Raw genomic sequence first — 20,195 nt, forward strand, 5'->3', positions numbered from 1 at the left:
TTTCCTAGGTTACTAATGTAAGCGGGTTGGCAGATATCCGCCGGATAAATCCGGTAAGGGGGGGCCGATATGAAAATGAAAAATCATATTCAACTCGTTTAGCAAACGGATAATTATAAATAGGTTAAAACGGGTCAGACGTGTTCGGATTAATAGATTTTTATCTATTTTGCGAGGTCTAGTGACAAACATAAACAAACTCAAACCATCAAAACAGCCCATTCTTCATCTTCATTTTTTCAAAAAACGAAGCATGCTTTTACTTAAATAGTTAAATGTCTCTTAAATAAAAAATAAATGGTGAAATAAACCCCATTTTAAAATTAGATTGTCCTGGCATATGTTCGGCCTCTCTCCCTCTTTTTTAATTTTTTTTATAGCACCTTCTTTTAATTTGTTTGAAACTTGAAAGAAAGCCCTAATTGCTTTCAACTGATTCCAAGTCGGAAACCGAACTACAGTCTGAAATCTTGATTTGAGGTCAGAATTAGAGTAAGGTAATATGATTTTTGGCATAAATTTTATTGAATAGAAGTTTTTGGTTATTAAGTTTCACGCACACACTCAAATTCCGTGAATATTTCTTCCCCTGACCTATTCCTGTTGGGATCCATAAATTCATTTAAAAGCGATATGATATGCCTCCTCTTCTCTTCTCTTTTTGTGGTTGCATTCTCTTTTTTCTGGGTAAAATTCCCGACTATGAATAAATTCATTGTTTTTATTTTTTTTAGTCGAAATTTCTGTAATTGTTTCTTTTAAATTTTAAAAAATTAATGTATTAATCAGATTCAAATTGTGTGTTATTATCAGCGAAGAGAACTTTTATTAAGAAGAGGGCATCAAGGGGATGCCACCCAAACCCAAGTACAAAGGAAAAAACAAGAAGAGAGAAACATCCCTTACTTGAAAAGTATCAAGAAAATCAAGGATTGCAAAGGAGTAGCCAACCAGCCCAGGATGCCAGTTAGAGATTGTAGCAATCCAATGATCTATGACAGCCTGAATGGGAGTAATAGTTCCTTCAAAAGCTCTTTTGTTCCTTTCTCTCCACGCTGCCCGAAAAATGGCGAGGGGAACGAGGGGGAGAGAGATTTTCTACCGTATTTGTTTTGATCCCTTTCCAAGCCCACAGTTCACCTTCCACTGTAGCTGCAGCGACCCACTTCTGTTTGGCCATGGAAATGGCTAAGTTCCACAATTTCTTTGTCCATGAACGATGCAGAAGGATGTGATAAACTGCTTTTGCCTGCCCCATGCATAAAAAGCATCTGTCAACAAGAAAGAAGCCCTTCTTTTGAGGATTGTTTGTGGCAAGGATCTCCAAAGAGTTGCTTCCCCTGTGGCAAAAGCAACCTTAGTAGAAGCTGCGATTTTATAAATAAGTTTCCAGGGGAAGTTGGTGCTGCTCTCAGCCAGGGAGCTAAGGTGTTTGTGGAATGCGCGGACTGTTTAAGTTTCCATCCTCGCTCGAAACCCTTTTTAGCTTATCAATGTTGGCCTGACATTGAATCTTACAGAGACTGCTGAAAAAATCTGTAAGAGTATTAAGTTCCCAATTGTAAGCATTCATATTCATGAGAATATCCCAAACAATCCCCTGACTGGTGAATGTGTTGGCTAATGAGGAAGGGAAAGACGATGATTACCTGGTCATTCTTATCTCTCACAGTCTCACTTGCCTCCTTCTATTCTTTCATGTTTCTTTGCTCCAGCAGTCTCCATTTTTTTTTTTTTCTTATTAAAAAAAATCCATTTCCTTTTGGATTTCCTGTGCTTTGAGATTTGGAGATTTAGGGGTTCTTAGATTTAGTGGTGATTTGTAGCTGTCTGTGGGAGCTTTGTTTCGGTCATCTGGTAAAAGCAGAACTCTACGATAATTTGTCCCATTCGTATCTAAGGATCCCTCTTCCCCACCCCCATGCCAATTTTTTTGAGAGTCTGTGTGCTTGTTAGTAATTTGATCAGTGTGTTTATTGTGAATGAAGGTATCAAAATAATTTGTAATTCTGTATTCCTGTTACTGGGCTGATAATTTCTAGCATTTCCAATCATCATTCCTTCTTGTCGGATTTGTTTCTTGGTTTCATTTCCATCTAAATTAAAAAGTTCTTTTTGCTACATATTTGAGGATCTTACATTCCATTAGAATATTTGTGAAAAATATTGCTATATGATTTTTTTTTTTTCATGAAATGTTCATTTACTAAATGATGATGTTCTTGCAGACTTGCAACTACTTTACTAAAAAAAATGATGCTGTTCATCCATTACGTGATGAAATTCTATTGTTCTTCAAAAAACAAAATTATATGATGAATTCATTCATTATATGATGATGCGCTACTGTTCTTTCTGAAAGATTATGTTCTTGCTGACTTGTTACTATTTAACTACAATAACATAATTGTTATAGAAAATTTGTTGTTGAAAAATTGTTCGTGGTAATTATTGTAGCATTGTTGAAATTCTGAAAAATTGAATTGCTGTTGAATGGTGAAAATTTGTTTTAGTAAGTTCTGATAAGATTGTGACAAATTGGATTGTTGTTGAATAATGAAGATTGCTGGGCGCTGGTCCGGCATCAGCAGGTTATTGCTCCTACAATAAGCCATTTTTATCTTTTTCTTTAAAGCGCATATACTTTAAACTTATAATTTTCAAGACCAATTTTGTATATTTAATATGTTTAAAAATTATTTATGTAAAGTTTTAAAATAAAAGAATAAAAGAAAACAAAAAATAAAATTCTGACAAAGTGCTTTTCTGGAAATGGTGCTTATTGTAAAAGTACTTATCTAAAAATAGTCTGAGATTACTTATTATCATTGCATTTTTCAGAAAAATAATTCTTCCAAAATTACTTATTTTTCTAAAAAGAAAGTAGTTTGGAAAAGTACTTTTTGAAATAAGCACTTATTTGAGTGTGAACAAAACACTACTTATTGACCTAGGTATTTAAATAAGTACTTTTTCTGAAAAAAGTACTTATTTTTTAAGGTGTTACAATCAGGGGCTTTTTCAGATAAGTGCTTTTTTCAGAAAAAATACTTTTCTATAAATGGCTCCAAACAATCCCTTAAAGGATACTAAATAGACCGTATTTTCTCTCTTTCTGCTTCTTCTTTTAATGGGTAACTGAGTGGACTTATTGCCTGTAATCATCACTCTAAAATATTAGAAATAAAAAAGCTTGAAATTTAATGCATTCACAGGACAATTGTTGTATGTGTATGTCATCATGCTTGGATTTTAAGTGATAAAGAAGCATCTCATTGGAGTAGATTTTGTTTCAGTCCCCCACCTCCCCCCAAAATAAACAGGAAGAGAAGAAATATACCTTAAAATATTTCATATTAATAACCCATAGCTATAAGCTGCCATCCTTCTTTTGTTTAATGTGTGTTTAATGGTTGATTCAAAAGTCATCTAATTTTAGAATGGGGTTTATTTCACCATTTACTTTTTCTTTAAGTGACATTTAACTATTTAAGTAAATGCATGCTTCGTTTTTTAAAAAATGAGGATAAAGAATGGGCTGTTTTGATGGAATGAGTGTCGAATATTTTTTGAATGGCGGAATGAATTGGCCTTGAGTTCTGTATATTATATATAGCATTTACAAGAATGCTATACATAGAAAGTAAATAAGGTCTAACATGATTCTAACCCTATACAAGTAAACTATAATCTGTCAAGCCCTACACATGTAAACTAAATATATGCTGATTGTGCAAAATAATGAATTGAAATATAAGGAAATAAATGTGGGCTGAAGTAAGGAAAGAAATCTTTTGCTTTTTTGTTCGTTGTTCCGTTGACAGCCCCTCTCAAATTGATGTGAGTTGATCAACAAGCATCAATTTGCTACTTAGGAAGCAATGTCGATGACGAGTGAGAGCCCTGGTGAAGATATCCGAAATTTGTAATTCAGTGGAAATGTGTGGAAGAGTGATAACACGAGCTTCAAGTGTTTCACGGATAGAGTGACAATCGACTTCAAAATGCTTCGTGCGCTCATGATGGACAAGATTGGCCATGATCTGGATAGCACTCATATTATTGGCATGTAGAGGTATAGGATTGGTCTCAGAAAAACCTAGCTTATCAAGCAAACCTCGAAGCCAAATAATTTCAGAACAAGCAAGAGACATTGCCCGGTATTCAGATTTCGTCGATGACTTAGAAACTCTGTCTTGCTTCTTACTCTTCCAAGGGATCCATGCATCACCTAAGAACACACACCAACCAGTGATGGAGCAACGTGTATCTGCACAACCAGCCCAATCAACATCCCTATAAGCAGCAAGGCGAGTAAAATTTCCTGCAGGGAAGAATAAACCACGAGGAGAAGTGCCCTAAACATAGCATATGATCCTACGGACAGCAGCCAAATGAAGATGACGAGGAGCCTGAAGAAACTGACTGACTTGCTACATAGAAAAAGAAATGTCTGGTCTTGTAATGGTGAGATAGACTAGACTACCCACCAATTTCTAGTATAAACTAGGATCAGCAAGTAAATCACCCTCCTCTTCGCGAAGATTGACATTTAATTCCATGGGAGTATCTACAGAAATACCCTTCCGAAGGCTAGCTGTGACCACCAAGTCACTAGCATACTTATGTTGATTGAGTGAAATACCTGAGGGACTATGATTCACCTCAAGACCAAGAAAATATATAAGAGAGCCAAGATCTTTCATATGAAAGGATTATGAGATATGAGTCTTGAGCTGGTTAAGTAAAGCAGAATTGGAACCAGTAATCACAATATCATCAACATAAACCAAAAGAACAACAATACCCATGTCTGATTTCCAAAGAAACAATGAAGTGTCATACTTGCTCTGCTTGAATGAAAATTGTAATAAAGTCGTGCGGAATTTATCAAACCAGGCCCTCGGAGCTTGTTTGAGACCATAAAGAGAACGATGAAACTTAAACACATGTGAAGTCAAAGAGGGAAACAAGCCTGAGGGTGGCTTTATATAAATACACACTTTAAGATCCCTGTGAAGAAAGCATTCTTGATATCCATCTGATGTAGTTGCCACTCACTGAAAGTAGCAATAGCTAGAATCGTACGAACAGTAGTCATCTTAGCCACATAAGCAAAGGTCTCTTCATAATTGACATCATATTCCTGATTATTCCTAAATGCAACAAGGCAAGCTTTGTAACGATCCATACTTCCATTAGATTGGACCTTGACTGAGTAAACCCATTTACAACCCAAAGGAACAATGGGGGGATGAAAAGGCTCAATGTCCCAGGTGTGATTGGCCTCTAGAGCGACAATTTCTTCTTGCATAGCTTGTCGCCTACAATCCTACTTGGCAGCATGTGAGCGACATACCAAAGGCTCTGGAGGTGCTGCAACTGACTAAATCTGGAGCATGGTAGGATCAGATATCGGATGAGCTACTGGAAGAAACTGTAGGCGGGGGTGCCGCGTATACACAATACTTGGTTTAAAACGAGAACTGATTGGATGAGGATCCAAGACCCGTCCTCAAAGGAGGGGAGAATCATAGTAGAAGAGGAGAGTACAGCGGATATAGGAAAGAAATGTTGATTTTCAAAGAAAATAACATTCCTAAAGATGCGTGTACGATGAAATGTAGGATCATAGCAAACAAAACCCTTTTGACAGACATTGAATCCCAAGAATGCACATCGAACATATTGAGTAGATAATTTATGTCACTCATGATGAGGTAAATGAACAAAACATACATAACCAAAGGTACGGAGGTTATTGTAACTAGGTCGCTTAGCAAATAAATGGAAATAGGGAGACTCCATGAGTAGGACTTGAGAAGGTAAATGATTAATCAAGTAAGTAGCAAATTTTAGAGCCTCAGCCCAGAACAAGGATGGAACAGAGAATTCTAGAAAGAGAGTACAGACCACATCTAGGAGATGACGATTTTTCCGTTCGGCAACTCTATTCTGTTAGGGAGTAGCAAGACATGAATGTTGATGAATAATGCCTTTAGAAGCCAAAAATGCCTGAAACTCAATAGACACATATTCACCACCAGAATTTGTGCGTAATGTCTTAATAGAAGCAGAAAATTGATTGTTAACATATGCTAAAAACTTATGAAAGTACGAAAAACCTCAGATTTAGAGCGAAGAAATTAGATTCAAGTAAATTTGCTATGATCATCAATGAAAGTCACATAGTATTTTTTCATGTGAACTAATCGGGGAAGGTCCCCAAACATCACTATGGATAAACTCAAAACATTGAGAAGCTCTACTAGCATGCAAGGGGAAGGGAAGAGTCTTGCTTTTACCAAGTTTGCAAAAGGCACACTCAAGAGATAAAGAAGAACGTTCTTTATTACCAAGTAAACCAGAGTTCAATAAATGAGATAAGATCTAAGTATTGGGATGTCATAAACGATGATGTCACACCATACTAAGATCTAAAACACTATTACAAGCAAAAGAATTAATAGAAGAAACTAGAGAACGTGCTAGAACAAGCAAAAGGAGTGGAAACAAGCGCCCTACTTTAGGTCCCTTCACGATCAGCTTTATACATATAAAGAGGGTCCAACCCTATGGGGCGAACGAATGCCCTCATACATACATACATACATCCATACTCATCCAACATACGCAGCGGAAAACAGTCTTTATACATAAATGATACCATACCAGAGTCTATACTATACAATCTAGGATATATATTCCCATATTACAAAACATACCCCAGGTGTCTACAAAAATTATCCTGACAACCTGGATACCAAAACTTGTACCTAGAAGGTACTAGCAGTAGCTACGACACCTTACTTCCAGATGCTAGGATGTTACTTACCGCTACCTGAAGGCCCTGAAAAATATTGTATGTACATTCGGGGTGAGACACCTCTCAGTAAGGAAGAAAATAGTTTATATTAGTGTGTGGCATACCAGTGTCATTTTACATACTTCATAACACTATACATACGATACAATTTGAAACAATTCGTACAGTTTCATACAAATACATACAGTTCCAGTATTTTCAGAAAACCATTCCAGTTCATACGATACCAAACATACATACATACATACATACATACATACGGTCAGTGTCATCACACTAGTTCACAACTACACCAAGTCACCTCATCTCACAGTGATTACATTGCTACATACACAACTACGCTGCGACGATCAAGGCCTAATGGTGAATCCATTACTTCATACGCAACTACACAAGGTCACCTAGTCTCATAGTAATCATTACTACACGTGCAACTACGAAGATCTACGACTCAGGCCCAATAGTGAATCCATTGCTACATACAAAACTACACAAGGTCACCTAGTCTCACCCCGATTACATTGCCACATGCAAAACTACGCTGCGACGACCTAGGCCCACAGTGAATCCATTGCCCCATACGATGTAGCATATAGCTCACACCACTTCGGTGACCAACCAAAATTAGACTGGTGATATTTCACACCCTCGGATATAGAGCCGATCACTCTCGGCGTACGGTAATTAGCCGCCCCTAGCCGATTTCACAAAACCTGGAATCATTTTGGAACTCACGTTCCTATACATTTCAGCGTATGGTAATTAGCCGCCACATGGGTGTTTCACAAATATCTGAAACAAAATACATGCAACCATACATATCACACTTATTTGGTTTATGAAAAATCATATCATTTACAATTTCAAGTATACAGTTTATGCAAATATGAATTACGGTCACCTCAATAATACAGTTTAAACAAGACAAGTGGTTTTCCAAACAAAGTAGAGATGATATCCGAAATCCCCAATTTTCTCGAAAACTGTAACACAAAAATCCCACATTTTTACCCGATAGATTTCCCCAAATAAGTAGCCAAAACATACATACGATCGTAGCCTACAAGCTTACCGATCCTGATTTCAAAAATGGACTGATATAAACAGAATACCCTTACCTTAACCTGAATTCCAACTACGAACTTTACGGTCCTCAAAACTATGAACCGAAACTCCAAAACCTACAAACCATAGTACAAAACATACTTACAATCCGTACTACTATACATATATCAAATCAAAAATGAAAACCGAGTCTTACCTCGATTTTGGCCCGAAACCTAAAATCCTTCGAAACGAGATTCCGATCTAGTAGAAATGTAGAGAATCCTTCACTGATCCTCGCAGTAACTTTGGATTTGTGAATCCGGCAACAAACGGGGAAGGAATCGAAGAGAGAGAGAGAGAGAGAGAGCTTCAAAATCTAGAGAGAGAGAGAGAGAGATAATCCATAACTTAGCAATGAAGAAACCCAAAAGATCCTTTTATAGACCTTTGACCCGAGGGATTTTGTTGACGAAAAGGTGCCTTCGTCAATGAAAAGTCAGGGATTTCGTCGAGCAATCAGAGACTTCGTCAACGAAGCCTAATATTTCTAATTTCCGCTGCTCGGCTTTTTTTCGTCGACGAACCTCTAAATTTTGTCGATGAAAAGCCTTCAATCTTCGTTGACGAATTATGACTTCATCGACGAAGTCTACAGAATTTCCATTTTTACCCCTCTTTTACAATATAAACCCACATCTCACGGTTCGGGTTCTTACACGAACTGAGTGGCTGGCTCATCGACGAAGGCGCTGCCTCGTCAACAAATTTGACTCAATCAAAGGCTCTATAAATATCATTTTTGGTTGCTTAAGAGTAAAGAAAACCCAAAATATATATATATCTCTCTCTAGAACCAGCTCTCTCTCTCTCTCTCTCTCTCTCTCTCTCTCTCTCTCTCTCTCTCCGATTCTTCGCCGTTCGTCGTCCCTTTCGACGATCAGAGGTTTCAGCGTGGATCAGAAAGAGAAACTCTACAGTTATAGCGGATTATGTCATCGTTTTGAAGATTTTTTAGATTGTCCCTAAAATCGAGGTAAGGATCTGATTTCATTTTCGATTAGGTAGTTATATAGTAAACATGAGTCTTGCCTTTTTTTAAACTGTTAGATTTTTGTTATTTTCTTGCCTCTTTGTCCCCTTAGTTGCTTTATCCATGTCCTTTGGGCTCTTCCTTTTCAAATTGATCCAGCTCCTTGTCATGGTTACTCCTCTAAATTGATGTATTTTTTGGCTCGTGTCATTAATTCTCCCATATTTGTTGAGTTTTTTCTCCCAACAAATTTAGGAAATCCCTCGGTTGAAGAGTTGTCGTCGAAGCTGATACTTCTACATCGTGATCTATGTTTCGAATTTCTAAAGTAGTATTGACAAAACAACACATGAACTCCTTTAATGTTTCCTTCTCCCCTTGGAAAAGACTCATCAGATTGGCTAAAGTTTTCTCCCTTTTTCGGCTACTGACAAAATGTCTTATAAACTGTTGCTCCATTTTAGAAAAGGACCTAATGAAGTCAGGCTTTAAAGCTCGATATCATGCCCTAACATTCCCATTTAGGGTAGTTGCAAATGCTCATCACATGGTTGCACTTGGCGCGCCTTGCAATTACATTAATACTCTAAAGGTTTCCAAGTAATCCAAAGGATTGGACAACCCATCATACCCTTCAATACTTGGAATTTTAAACTTACTTAGCAAAGGAATCTCCATTACATATTTAATAAAAGGAGGGTCCAAATATTTGGTTGACGACTCCCCTATAGAGGGATAGTTGTGCACTTCCTTCACCAATTTTTCCAATTGGTCAATTTGTTTGAATTTTTCTTCCAACTCCTGGGACTATTGCTCATAGATACCCACACTATTTACATCTTCTATCTTTTTTGTTGGATTTGAGACCTTTATATTGGCTTCTTGTGGCACTGCTGCCATCCTGTCAGATGCTACTTCTATTAGGGTAGCCTTTGGACCATGTTCCATATGATCCTTTCTCTGGTGCAATATCATAGTGAACATGTCTTCTACTCTTTTCTGGAAAGTCAAAATTTCATTCAGTGGCACATTTAAATTGTTTTCTAGAGTAGAATGATTTAACTGGGGCGATTGGTCTCCCACAACGGGTTCTGATTTGAAATTATGCAACATGGCCATGGTCAAAGATGAAACCCCACCCCCCTCCCCAAATTCTCACAAATAGCGTCAACTATTGTAGCTAAAAATTGAATGACTTTCGAGGATCAACCTTCGATCGTGGCCATCTGAAAGGAATCAAATAAGAATAACTTGGAGGACCCGATATGTACTCCGGGAGATCACTTTAATGCTTAAGTTAGGAATCAAGGGAGGTTTATATTACAAGAGTAAAGAATAATAGTGAGAATGAGATGCTCACCTTCTCTCTGAGTACCCTTTAATAGTGGTAGAGGCATGCCCTTTTTAATTTAATATTTATGGGCTCATTAATATGTTTGTGGGGGGTTTTGGATAATTTAAGGGTATTATGCTGGGGGTATAATTGCGGTTTCTTAATTATGATCCCTCATAAATATGCCTATTAATTTTGGGTATATCACAATTTTGATTTAATTGAGAATCGAATCTTTGTTCAGGTTGAGTCAAAGGTTTAATTTAGAATTTTATTAACTCGGTGAAAATCAAATCAAACCAAGGACTGAGTTGACTTGAATGGCCCAATCCAAACAAAAGTCAAGTTCTCTTTTGCTCAACAAGAGTTTTTTGGTTTCCTATGCCCTAATCCAATCTCCAAGTTAGGGTGCACACCAAGACTAATCCCATGGAGAGCAAGAACAACATGTGGTCAATAGTATGGACAAAAATCTCATACATTTGCATATGATCTTGTAATAAGAGGAACAATTATCATTGTTTGAGAATTGAGATCAACCTTCCAAATGAATGAACTCCATCTTTCCCTATACGCATTGGTATATGACCTTTCAAATTCTCCACTGCATACATATTAGAATTGGCAAAGTAGAAATATCAAAAGCATTTTTTTCTTTTCTTTTCCCTTTTTTTTTTGTAATTTTTAATTTTTTCTAAAATTATGTAAAATAATAATATAATTATGATGTCATACTAATGTCACTCAATTCATTTAAATGGGCCGAATTAATCAACCCAAGAAATAGATTAAGTTGCTAATTTACTTTTTGGTCACGTTCCAAATTATTAATATTCAATGCATAGTCTCTCATATAAAATCATATAAACAAACTATATGTTTGTTTTTCATTTGTTGGATTAAAATACACAAAAATTTTGAGTCTATTAACTTCTATAATTTATACTAGGAACTACTAGCTTTCGTACCCGGCAAGTATGGTGTTGTTATGTTATATTAGTAATTTTAAAAAATCTTAATTCAATTAGAATCATAGAAAGTTTTAATTGAAGTATCATTAACTCTTATAAAAGTCTAAAAAAATATTAATGACGTTATTTGTGGGTTAGTTTCAAATTATAATTAGCCTATTCAATTTAAAATTCATTGAATATTTTACAATTTTTAAATCACATTTTGAATGAGTTTTTTTTTTTTTTTTTTTCTCCTTTTTCGTGTTAGACCATGCAAGTAATTACCTCCTCACACTTCAAAATTTTGTATTTAACAATGGTAAAACTCCATGTCTCATCATTTTAGATTAGCTTGTGAACAATTAAAATCTACATTAATGACATAGAAATAGGAATTGACTTCATTAATAGAACAAAATATGTAATAAGAAGAGTAAAAAAGTAATGTATATTAGTGTCGCATTATTTTCCATTTTTTGTTTTTTTTATTACATTGGAACTCCAGCTACCAGCAAGCCCTTCGGACCCCTAGTGCGGCACCAAACCTACGAATCGACGACCTCCCCCTAGGTCTCGCTAATCAGGTAAAGTCCGGAATACGAACACGGATTCCGTGCATCAGTTGGACGTTCGGCCAATCAAACCCCCGGGACACATATCCATTACCATCCACGTTCTCCGCTGGTTCACTGAGAACTCTCACCATTCACGGTCCCTGCTGGCTCACAAAGCGAACTCTCACCATCTACGGTCCCCCCACTGGCTCACAGAATAAATTCTTACCATCCACAGGTACCACTAGTTCCTTGAGTGTATCTACCTGGAATTGAACCTCCAATGCTCTTTTTTGTGTGATGATGCCTTTCCACCACGCCATGCCCGTAGGGACTAGTGTCACATTAATTTTAATTCAATTATGATTTGTCAGATAAATTAAATTATAAATTTAAAAAGTGATTTCAAAAGATTACTCATTTTATTTTTATGGGATAGTTTTAAGGATAGTGGATATCAAATTATGTAAACAGTTACACAAGTTTTACTTCAATTATGGCTAGCAGTTATAGAAAACTTTAATTTAATTATCATCAGCGGCAACAAAAATAAAATCATAAATTCATACTATATTTTTAAAATAATTAATACTTTTACTTATGTGTTAGTTCAAAAAATTTTATTTTATGAAATTATAAATTTATTGGATAATGCCAACATATTAAAAAAATCAAGAAAAAAGTATCCCAACAATTAATGTTTTCACCAAAGTAGGGTTTAAGGAAAATTTAAAAATATTACCAAAATTTCAAAGTCAATGTCTAATTATGTGGTTAAATTGCCTTAAAAATATTGTATAATTAATTTATTTAAACATTGTACAACTTTATGTTAAAAATTTGTATTTTCCATGATAATATAAACTCTTCATTCATTTTAAATTTAATTACGAATAACTATAAGTAAATATATTTCAAACTCTAAGTTATTAGCGTCATTATAAATCACATATTCTACATTAAGAACATAAATAAACAATCTTAAATAAAGATATACTCTCATTAAGAAAATAAAAATGTAATATGGATCATCAATATATATATATATATATATATATATATATATTAGTAGTTACATAAATTTAATTAAACGTTGATTAAATGTCAAATAAATTAAATTTTGAGTTTATGAGGTGGTTTCAAAATAATATATCGTCATTAAATTTATGGATAAGTTTAAAAATAATAATTGTAAATAAAGTTATGCTCCCATTAATAAAGTAAAAAAATCTAGCAAGGATGGTAGAGTGTAACAAAAAAATTATTCATCTATGATTGATGGTAATAGAAAATTTCAAGATTACAGATATCATTTTGTGGTTTGACTCAAAAATAAGAAGGTAACTTGGAGTTTCACTATGACCACTAAATCTTCTTATGCTTTTAAAAAATATATAAAATAGTAATTTTATTATTTTTACAAATAAGAGGTATCGAAAGGACCAAAACATTCATAAAATCATTAAGTAAATTAAAAAATTATTAATTAGTTAGATTAAAATCTACCCAGCATTTAAGATTTTGTTAACCGTAACATGAGCTTCCGTGGTTGATAATAAAATTGAGCGTTAATTTGGCATATTTGTCACAAGCAATGGGGGAGTAAGCTGCAAACTTTTCGTTAATAGTTATAAAATTAGTTAGTATCAAAATTTAATTACTGTTGCGTGAATCTTTTGGTTTTATTAACATGTTTTGCCAAGAAAAATTAATGAGACTAACATAATTAATCTGAAACTGTAAGATACCTTCATATTATTTTTTTTTTACTGAAAATCTGAGGCCATTTGCGTAATTTTTTTCAATTTTTAATTCATATATCATTAGTTGATACAAAAGTTAAACTAAAAATAATATTACAATTTCGAAATATTTTAAATTTTATTTTTGGATCAGTTTCAAAATATTAACCTACATAATAAATTATACATACTATACATACTATTGGACAATTTCAAATTAAGTAAAGTATTTTTTTTTTAAAAGCAACTCAATACTAAACGTTTTTACCAAAGTGGATTTAAAGAAAATGTTTAAAATATATGGAAAATGTTGTAAAAATTTATTGGTGTAGACCTAATTATACGACTAATTTTTTTTTTAATTTAATGCATAAGATTGAAATTTTTTTTTTTTTTTTAATCTTACAGTATAATAAACTTATTTAAGATTTATTTTTGAAATCATTCTTGTGCATCGCATGGTCTTCTACTAATTCTTTCACAATAACCATCCTTTTATCTAAGAATACATACTCCACGAATCAAACGTAACCTTAATTTCACTATATTTACTTATATGTACTTATGAGTTTAGATAAAAATGTTAACGTTTGAGGTAATATTAGAATTTATTGGAACCATTTACGAATATTTTTCTCAGACTAATTTTCATATTAGTATTTAAGATTGCACATATACTAGTGAAGAAGCTATAAATTGTTCTTTATTTTCTCTATCTAAACCTATAATTTTGAAATATTCACTTGATCATTTTTGACAAATTAAACCTATAATGTTGGCTTATTCAATTAAGAGTTCATTGAAAAAGATTATCATATTACTTAGCAATGTCCTAAAAGAAATGAATTAATGCAACACTAGAGCATTTTGTTACTTTTATTGATTAAAAATTATGTCATATTCTACGTATGTTTTTAACAAATCTATGCTTATAAGCATACAAAGTTACAAATTAAGGACACTTTGGTATTGTTGTTGCCAAGAGTCCTATGGCTTTTGTAAAACCGTTATTTGACCACGACCACCTAAAAGGAATCAAACAAGAATGACTTGGAGGACTCAGAGTGTACTCCGAGGGATCATTTTGATGCCTATATTAGGGAATAAGAGGTTTAAATTGCAACAATAAATGAAGATCGAGTGAGAATGAGATGCTTACCTCCTCTTGAGATCCCCTTTATATAGTGGTGAAGGCAGGCTCCCCGTCAACTTGAAATTTATGAGTGTGTCATTATGCTTAGGAGGGTTATGGGTGACTCATCATTATACTTAGAGGGGTTATGGGTGACTCAAAACTGTTATGCAGTACATCAATAGTAGCTCTTATAACCGCATCAGGGGTTATTAATAACTTGAAGGCGGTTATGCGAGTTATCAAATGTTGTCCAATGTTGGCCTAACAACTATCCGCTCATATGGGCATACCTATCAATTTTGGGTGTATCAATTACAAATACTCTTGAATATTTGAAATAAATTTATCTTATTTGAAAGTAGTAATATGAACCGGTCCACGAGTGACTTAGAGAGCAAGTTATATGGTTTCCTTCTAAGCCATGCTGGTTGAGAACTACCTGGCGGCTCAAATGGGCCATTTAGGTGAATTGTGCTCACTCCTCTATGTCTCATGAACCGTGCTCATCAAATGGCCAGGTTTACAGGGTCTCACGAGCTCTACTCATCAAATGGCCCAATACAGGTGAGCTATGCTCACTCCTCTATGCCTCATGAGTTGTGTTCATCAAGTGGGCAAGATCTCAAGGTCTCATGAGTTGTGATCATCAGATGGCCATTATGGGTGAGTCGTGTCCACTCCTTTGTGTAGATGGGCCATTATAGGTGAGTCGTGCTCTCTTTTTTGTTGCCTCATGAATTGTGCTCATCAGATGATCATTATAGGTGAGTCGTGCTCACTCCTTCGTTGTCTCATGAGCAGTGCTCATCAAGTGGGTAGGTCTTCAGGGCCTAAAGAGTTCTACTCATCGCATGAGTCATTACTGGTGAGTTGTGTTCATTCCTTTGTTTTCTCGTGAGTCATGCTAATCAATTGAACATATTTTTGGGGCCTCATGAGCGGTACTCATCAGATGAACCATTGTTGGTCTAGGCATGTTGATCCGCGTCATTACTGGTCTAGGCATGCTTTTAATGACGTGTAAAATCAAATTTTTATGTATAGATTTGGTATATTATTTTATTTTATTTTTCATTTTTTTTGGATAACCATAACATAAGGATTCCTTTACATTTATTTTTTCTTTTTCTTCATATTTTTTGAGTTCTTAGTGGAGTTTAAGAGCTAATTCAACTATTGTACCAAAAAATAAAATGCTCTTGATCATAGTTTGTCATGTGACGAGAGGCAAGTGGAAGAAAGGGAAAAGTGGACACATGTATCTATAATTCCTTGCTACAACCTGAGCTCAGAGTTGTCAGGGGCCTATCATGGTAGTATTACTAGTCGTGACATCACTATGGACATATTAATTATTGTTTATTTATTTTTTGGTATGCTCTTCAACTAGTATTTGTTATATAAATCTATAATAACTAAAATAAAAAATTTAGACCACATAAAAGCATGTAGGATGCAAGAACATTTATTAATTGATTTTGACTTCATTTGTTTGCTTACCATCGACCGAGTACAAATCAATATTCACGACCATTAAACATCCAGTCCACACATTTCTGGTCCCCAAGCGGCCTGGCCCAGGCCCAATTTCACTGGGCCCACCTCATTTCGTTTTGTGCGAAGTGAGACCCCTCGTGACAAACGGTCGTAGAAGTGGCATCATAATCGATGCTACCCGTGGTCATCCTAATCATCAGGTACAGTCTCCCCGACCGCCGATCTTGACCAGAGCCTCCCACAGCCGTTCGATCTCCCCGAAAACGTCGTCGGACGGTAACTGAAACCGGCAACAGGGACACGTGTTCCTCTTCCTCGCCCACGGCAAAATGCAACTCCAGTGAAACAAGTGCTGACATGGCAGCTCGCACACGTCTCTCCCTTCCCACATCTCCTCCCTGCATATCGCACACTCCACTCCGCCGCCCGCAGCCACGGACGGCAGCGCCACCACCGCTGCCGGCGAAGCCGCTACCGCCCTCCCGGCCTTGCAGCCCATTGCTCCGAGAAGCCTCCGGCACCTCGCCGCCGCCTGGATGCACAGAATCAAGGAGGCTCCGGGTCCGCCGATGCCGGAGACGGACAGGATAGAGTCGGAGTAATACCGGCAGAGGATTGCGCGCCACTCGGAGTGGGAGGCGGCGGGGGAGAGGGCGTGGGGGTCGTAGTGATGGAGTTCGCAGAGAAGGAGGAGGAGCAAGACGGCGTCGTAGTCGGGGAGGCGGAGGAGGGTGGAGGAGGGGGGGGGAGGGGTGGCGGCGGTGGCGACGACTGCGACGGGGACAAGGGAGGAGAGGAGGTGGCGGGCGAGGAGAAGGGACTTGGAGGGGAGGGAGAGGGAGCGGAGGCGGAGGAGGGCGAGGGAGAAGAGGGAAGGGGAGGAGAGGAGGGAGGAGAGGCGGCGGTGGTGGCGGAGGAAGAGGGCGGAGATGGAGTGGGAGAGGCGGAGGAGGTGGGGAGGAGAGAGGGCGGATAGTGCAGCCATTATTACCGTTATGGTTTGTTCCTCGTCACTACCCTGTTGCTCTTCTTCTTCTTCCATTGCTGTATGGGAGTGGGATGCTGTGCTAATTGCTTAATTGGGCTTTTTGCCAACTCAAGCGAGTTACGGTTTTGCCATGGGGATTGGGGAATATATATATATATTTGGGCATCCTGTTTTCTCATAGTGGGAAGAGAGGGGAGGGGGTCCAAATGTTGGGGGGTATGGTGTCCAAGACAAGGGCACCTGTCCAGACCATGCACGTTCCAAAATAACCCTATCTATTCTTGTCAATGCATATAACAACAACCACATAAAGAAAAGAAAGAATGAGTTGGCGTCTTCCTCTTGCCCTCCTCCAAATCTCCCACTTTAAAATAATAAAAGTTAAGTAAAACTAGTCACACTACTGCAAGTCCCTAGGCATATTATTCATTCTCTCTCTTGCTCTTCTATCAAGGTCATTTTGTCACCCTTCATGCATACTTGCATATGCTTATGCTCCCTTCCATCTCGGATCTCCTAGCTCCATCCCTCTGGGGTTTGGGCAATTCCTACTCATATTGGGGATTCGCAATTTGGATCTCCAATCAGATCTTTATTGATTAGAATAAAATCAGTTGCATAATTGTGTTGAATTTTATCAAAATTTAAATTTAATTTCTGAAATTTATGTTTCTGAACATAACCTAATAGTAATGAATCATGTAAAATGCTTCTTTAATCGTATTACGCTATATTATCTTTACTAGGAGTATTGCATCTACCCCTCCTCAAGTTATAGTTTTGAAACCTAAGAGATGGATACTAAGAAGGCATTCGTCTTAGGCTTGGTTTGGCTTCTCAATTTTCTAAAATGACCTTTTAAAAAGGAGTTGATGAAAGGGAGTTTGATATTGTTTGAAAAACATTTCGTCCCCAAGTAGGGGCAAGCATTCGGTCAATTAACCGAACTAATCAAAAAATTTTGTTAAAAAATTTATTAATCAAATTGACCGAAATTTCATACTTAACTAAACTCAAAACCGACCGAACTGAAAGAAAATTTGACTCTGAGTATGTGGTAGAAAAAGTTACACAAACTATCTAAAAGTATGTAAAACGACTTAAATGAATATATACTTTTAGGGAATATTATTAATACTCTGATAGTTTTGTAATATTTAGAAAAAATTAAGGACAAGAATGAAATAGAATGTTTTGTTGGAGAAAAAACTAACTTTTAGCTTTTAAAAATTTTAAATATGTAATTTTTAAAAATTATCTTAAAAAATTAAAATTAACTTTTAAAAGTTGAAAATGTTTATCTTTAAAAAAAAGAAATTGGGGGAAACAACAAGAACCAAACTCATTCTTACCCCTAAATTATAACATTTGTTAATACACAAATTATCTTCTGATCAACACATTAAAGAGATCCCTCGAAATTCATCCAGAGCCTTGAAAGTCTTTTTCTTGTTGATTGCTTTCGATTGATAACAAGATATTGGCATAAAGTCAATTTCTTTCGCATCAATCCATTGTCCCCAAATGTGCCATCTACCCCACAACTTCATAGCCATCGTTTGGGAAGAAAAGAAGAGAGGATTAAGAAAAAAAAATGAAAAGTTAATTTCATATTAAGAACTAATTACCTTCTCTTAAATTCCTTAGATAAATAGGGTACAAGATACTAACCTTCTAGGTTTGGTAAAAAAACATTAACTCTATTGAAATTTGTTAAAAAGACAAAAATCTCCTCTTGTATTTTAATGAAAAAAAAAGTGTTTTGAAAAGAAATTGGAGAGATTTATGGTATTTTTTAAACTTTCATGGAGGTCGATAAAATTTTTGAAACTTAAGGTCCGAGGCCTTCATCCTTTTTTTTTTTTTTTTTTTTTTAAACATCAGGATAGGTGCATATGAACAGGTAACATGTTGAGGAATATAAGGTCATAACTGTCTTTCCACAATAGACACAGTGATGCCCAGCTTGGGCAACCAAAAGTGGGATCTGCAATTATGCAAGACTGCTTTCACCCTTTAAAGATAAAGTAAAAAATTAATAATAATAAGATAACAATTGTTCATTATTAGTATTATTATTATTATTATTATTATTATTTTGTGAACATCTCTACTATTAATTAATGACTAGAGGAGAATTTTGCAACATGCATCTTTCTCCATTCTTCCCAAAATATCTTCCTTTTTTTGGCAGGTTAATTTTTACAAAAGTTTATATTGATAAATTAATAAATTTTATTTCATAGAAAAATAGGAAGAACTTGTTATCATCTCTATAAGACTATAACTCCCCATAAATCTCCTTAAAAATCTTAAAGTTATAGCACAATCCTAATGATATAGTGTTTGTTGATATCTAGTAGAAGAAAAAAAATATCTGAAGGTCAATAGATATGTAGATATAATCGGTGATTTTAGTACTAAATAGTTTTTGATAATATAAGATTTAAATTTGTGTGAATTTAAATAAAAAATAATATTAACTTAAATTAAATTACACTCATATCTTTATATCAAACTCTAGAACTAGAAATTCATAATCTTGAACGTAACTTTGGTGCTTAAAAACATTTTTAATGGTTGCGATAGTTTGTGAAGGGAAATTTGCACATTATAGGATGCCAGTTATGTTGGGTTTAGTCAAGAGATTTTGATTGTTTTGTTGTCTTCTCCTTGGAAGGCTTGTTGTTTAGACCAATAAAAGTTTAACCTCAACCTAAAAGTGGGGTGAAAAAAACTTGTGTATTATTTCACTCATGGTAAGAATCGACATCCACTGGAATTCCAATTTACTTATTTCTTGAAATATGTAAATTGCTTTTACTTCTTTTATTTATTTATTTACTTAAAATTTGAAGGTTTAGTGAATTCGCTAGGAAATACAAGGATCCAAAAAAAAAAAAAATACTTTGTAAGTTGAAACTGGCCCTTGATATGTGTTTCTGTTGCTGCAATGTGTAGATCAAGCTTCACAATCGAATATATACAAATTTTTTTTTTTTTTTTCCTTTGAAGCAAAAACTAAGCTGAAACAAGAAAAGGAAAAAATAGCTAAATTTTTGGAATTTGCCAACTAAACGCCTGGGTCTC

At 35.5% G+C, this 20,195-nt stretch overlaps 1 protein-coding gene across 1 annotated transcript; it reads right to left on the reverse strand.

Annotated features, from left to right (window-relative positions):
• Positions 1-16,069: 16,069 nt before the first annotated feature.
• Positions 16,070-17,228, reverse strand: LOC131159294 (E3 ubiquitin-protein ligase SGR9, amyloplastic). Its single transcript, XM_058114059.1, has one exon. The coding sequence runs from the start codon at positions 17,157-17,159 to the stop codon at positions 16,314-16,316; it is 846 nt and encodes a 281-aa protein (XP_057970042.1). The 5' UTR covers positions 17,160-17,228; the 3' UTR covers positions 16,070-16,313.
• Positions 17,229-20,195: the final 2,967 nt, after the last annotated feature.

The sequence above is a fragment of the Malania oleifera genome, chromosome 7, assembly GCF_029873635.1.
Source record: "Malania oleifera isolate guangnan ecotype guangnan chromosome 7, ASM2987363v1, whole genome shotgun sequence".
Classification (NCBI taxonomy): Eukaryota; Viridiplantae; Streptophyta; class Magnoliopsida; order Santalales; family Ximeniaceae; genus Malania; species Malania oleifera.

What these genes read in the sequence shown, in the direction of transcription:
- LOC131159294 (XM_058114059.1), bottom strand. Translation starts at nt 17,159, where the DNA reads ATGGAAGAAGAAGAAGAGCAACAGGGTAGTGACGAGGAACAAACCATA.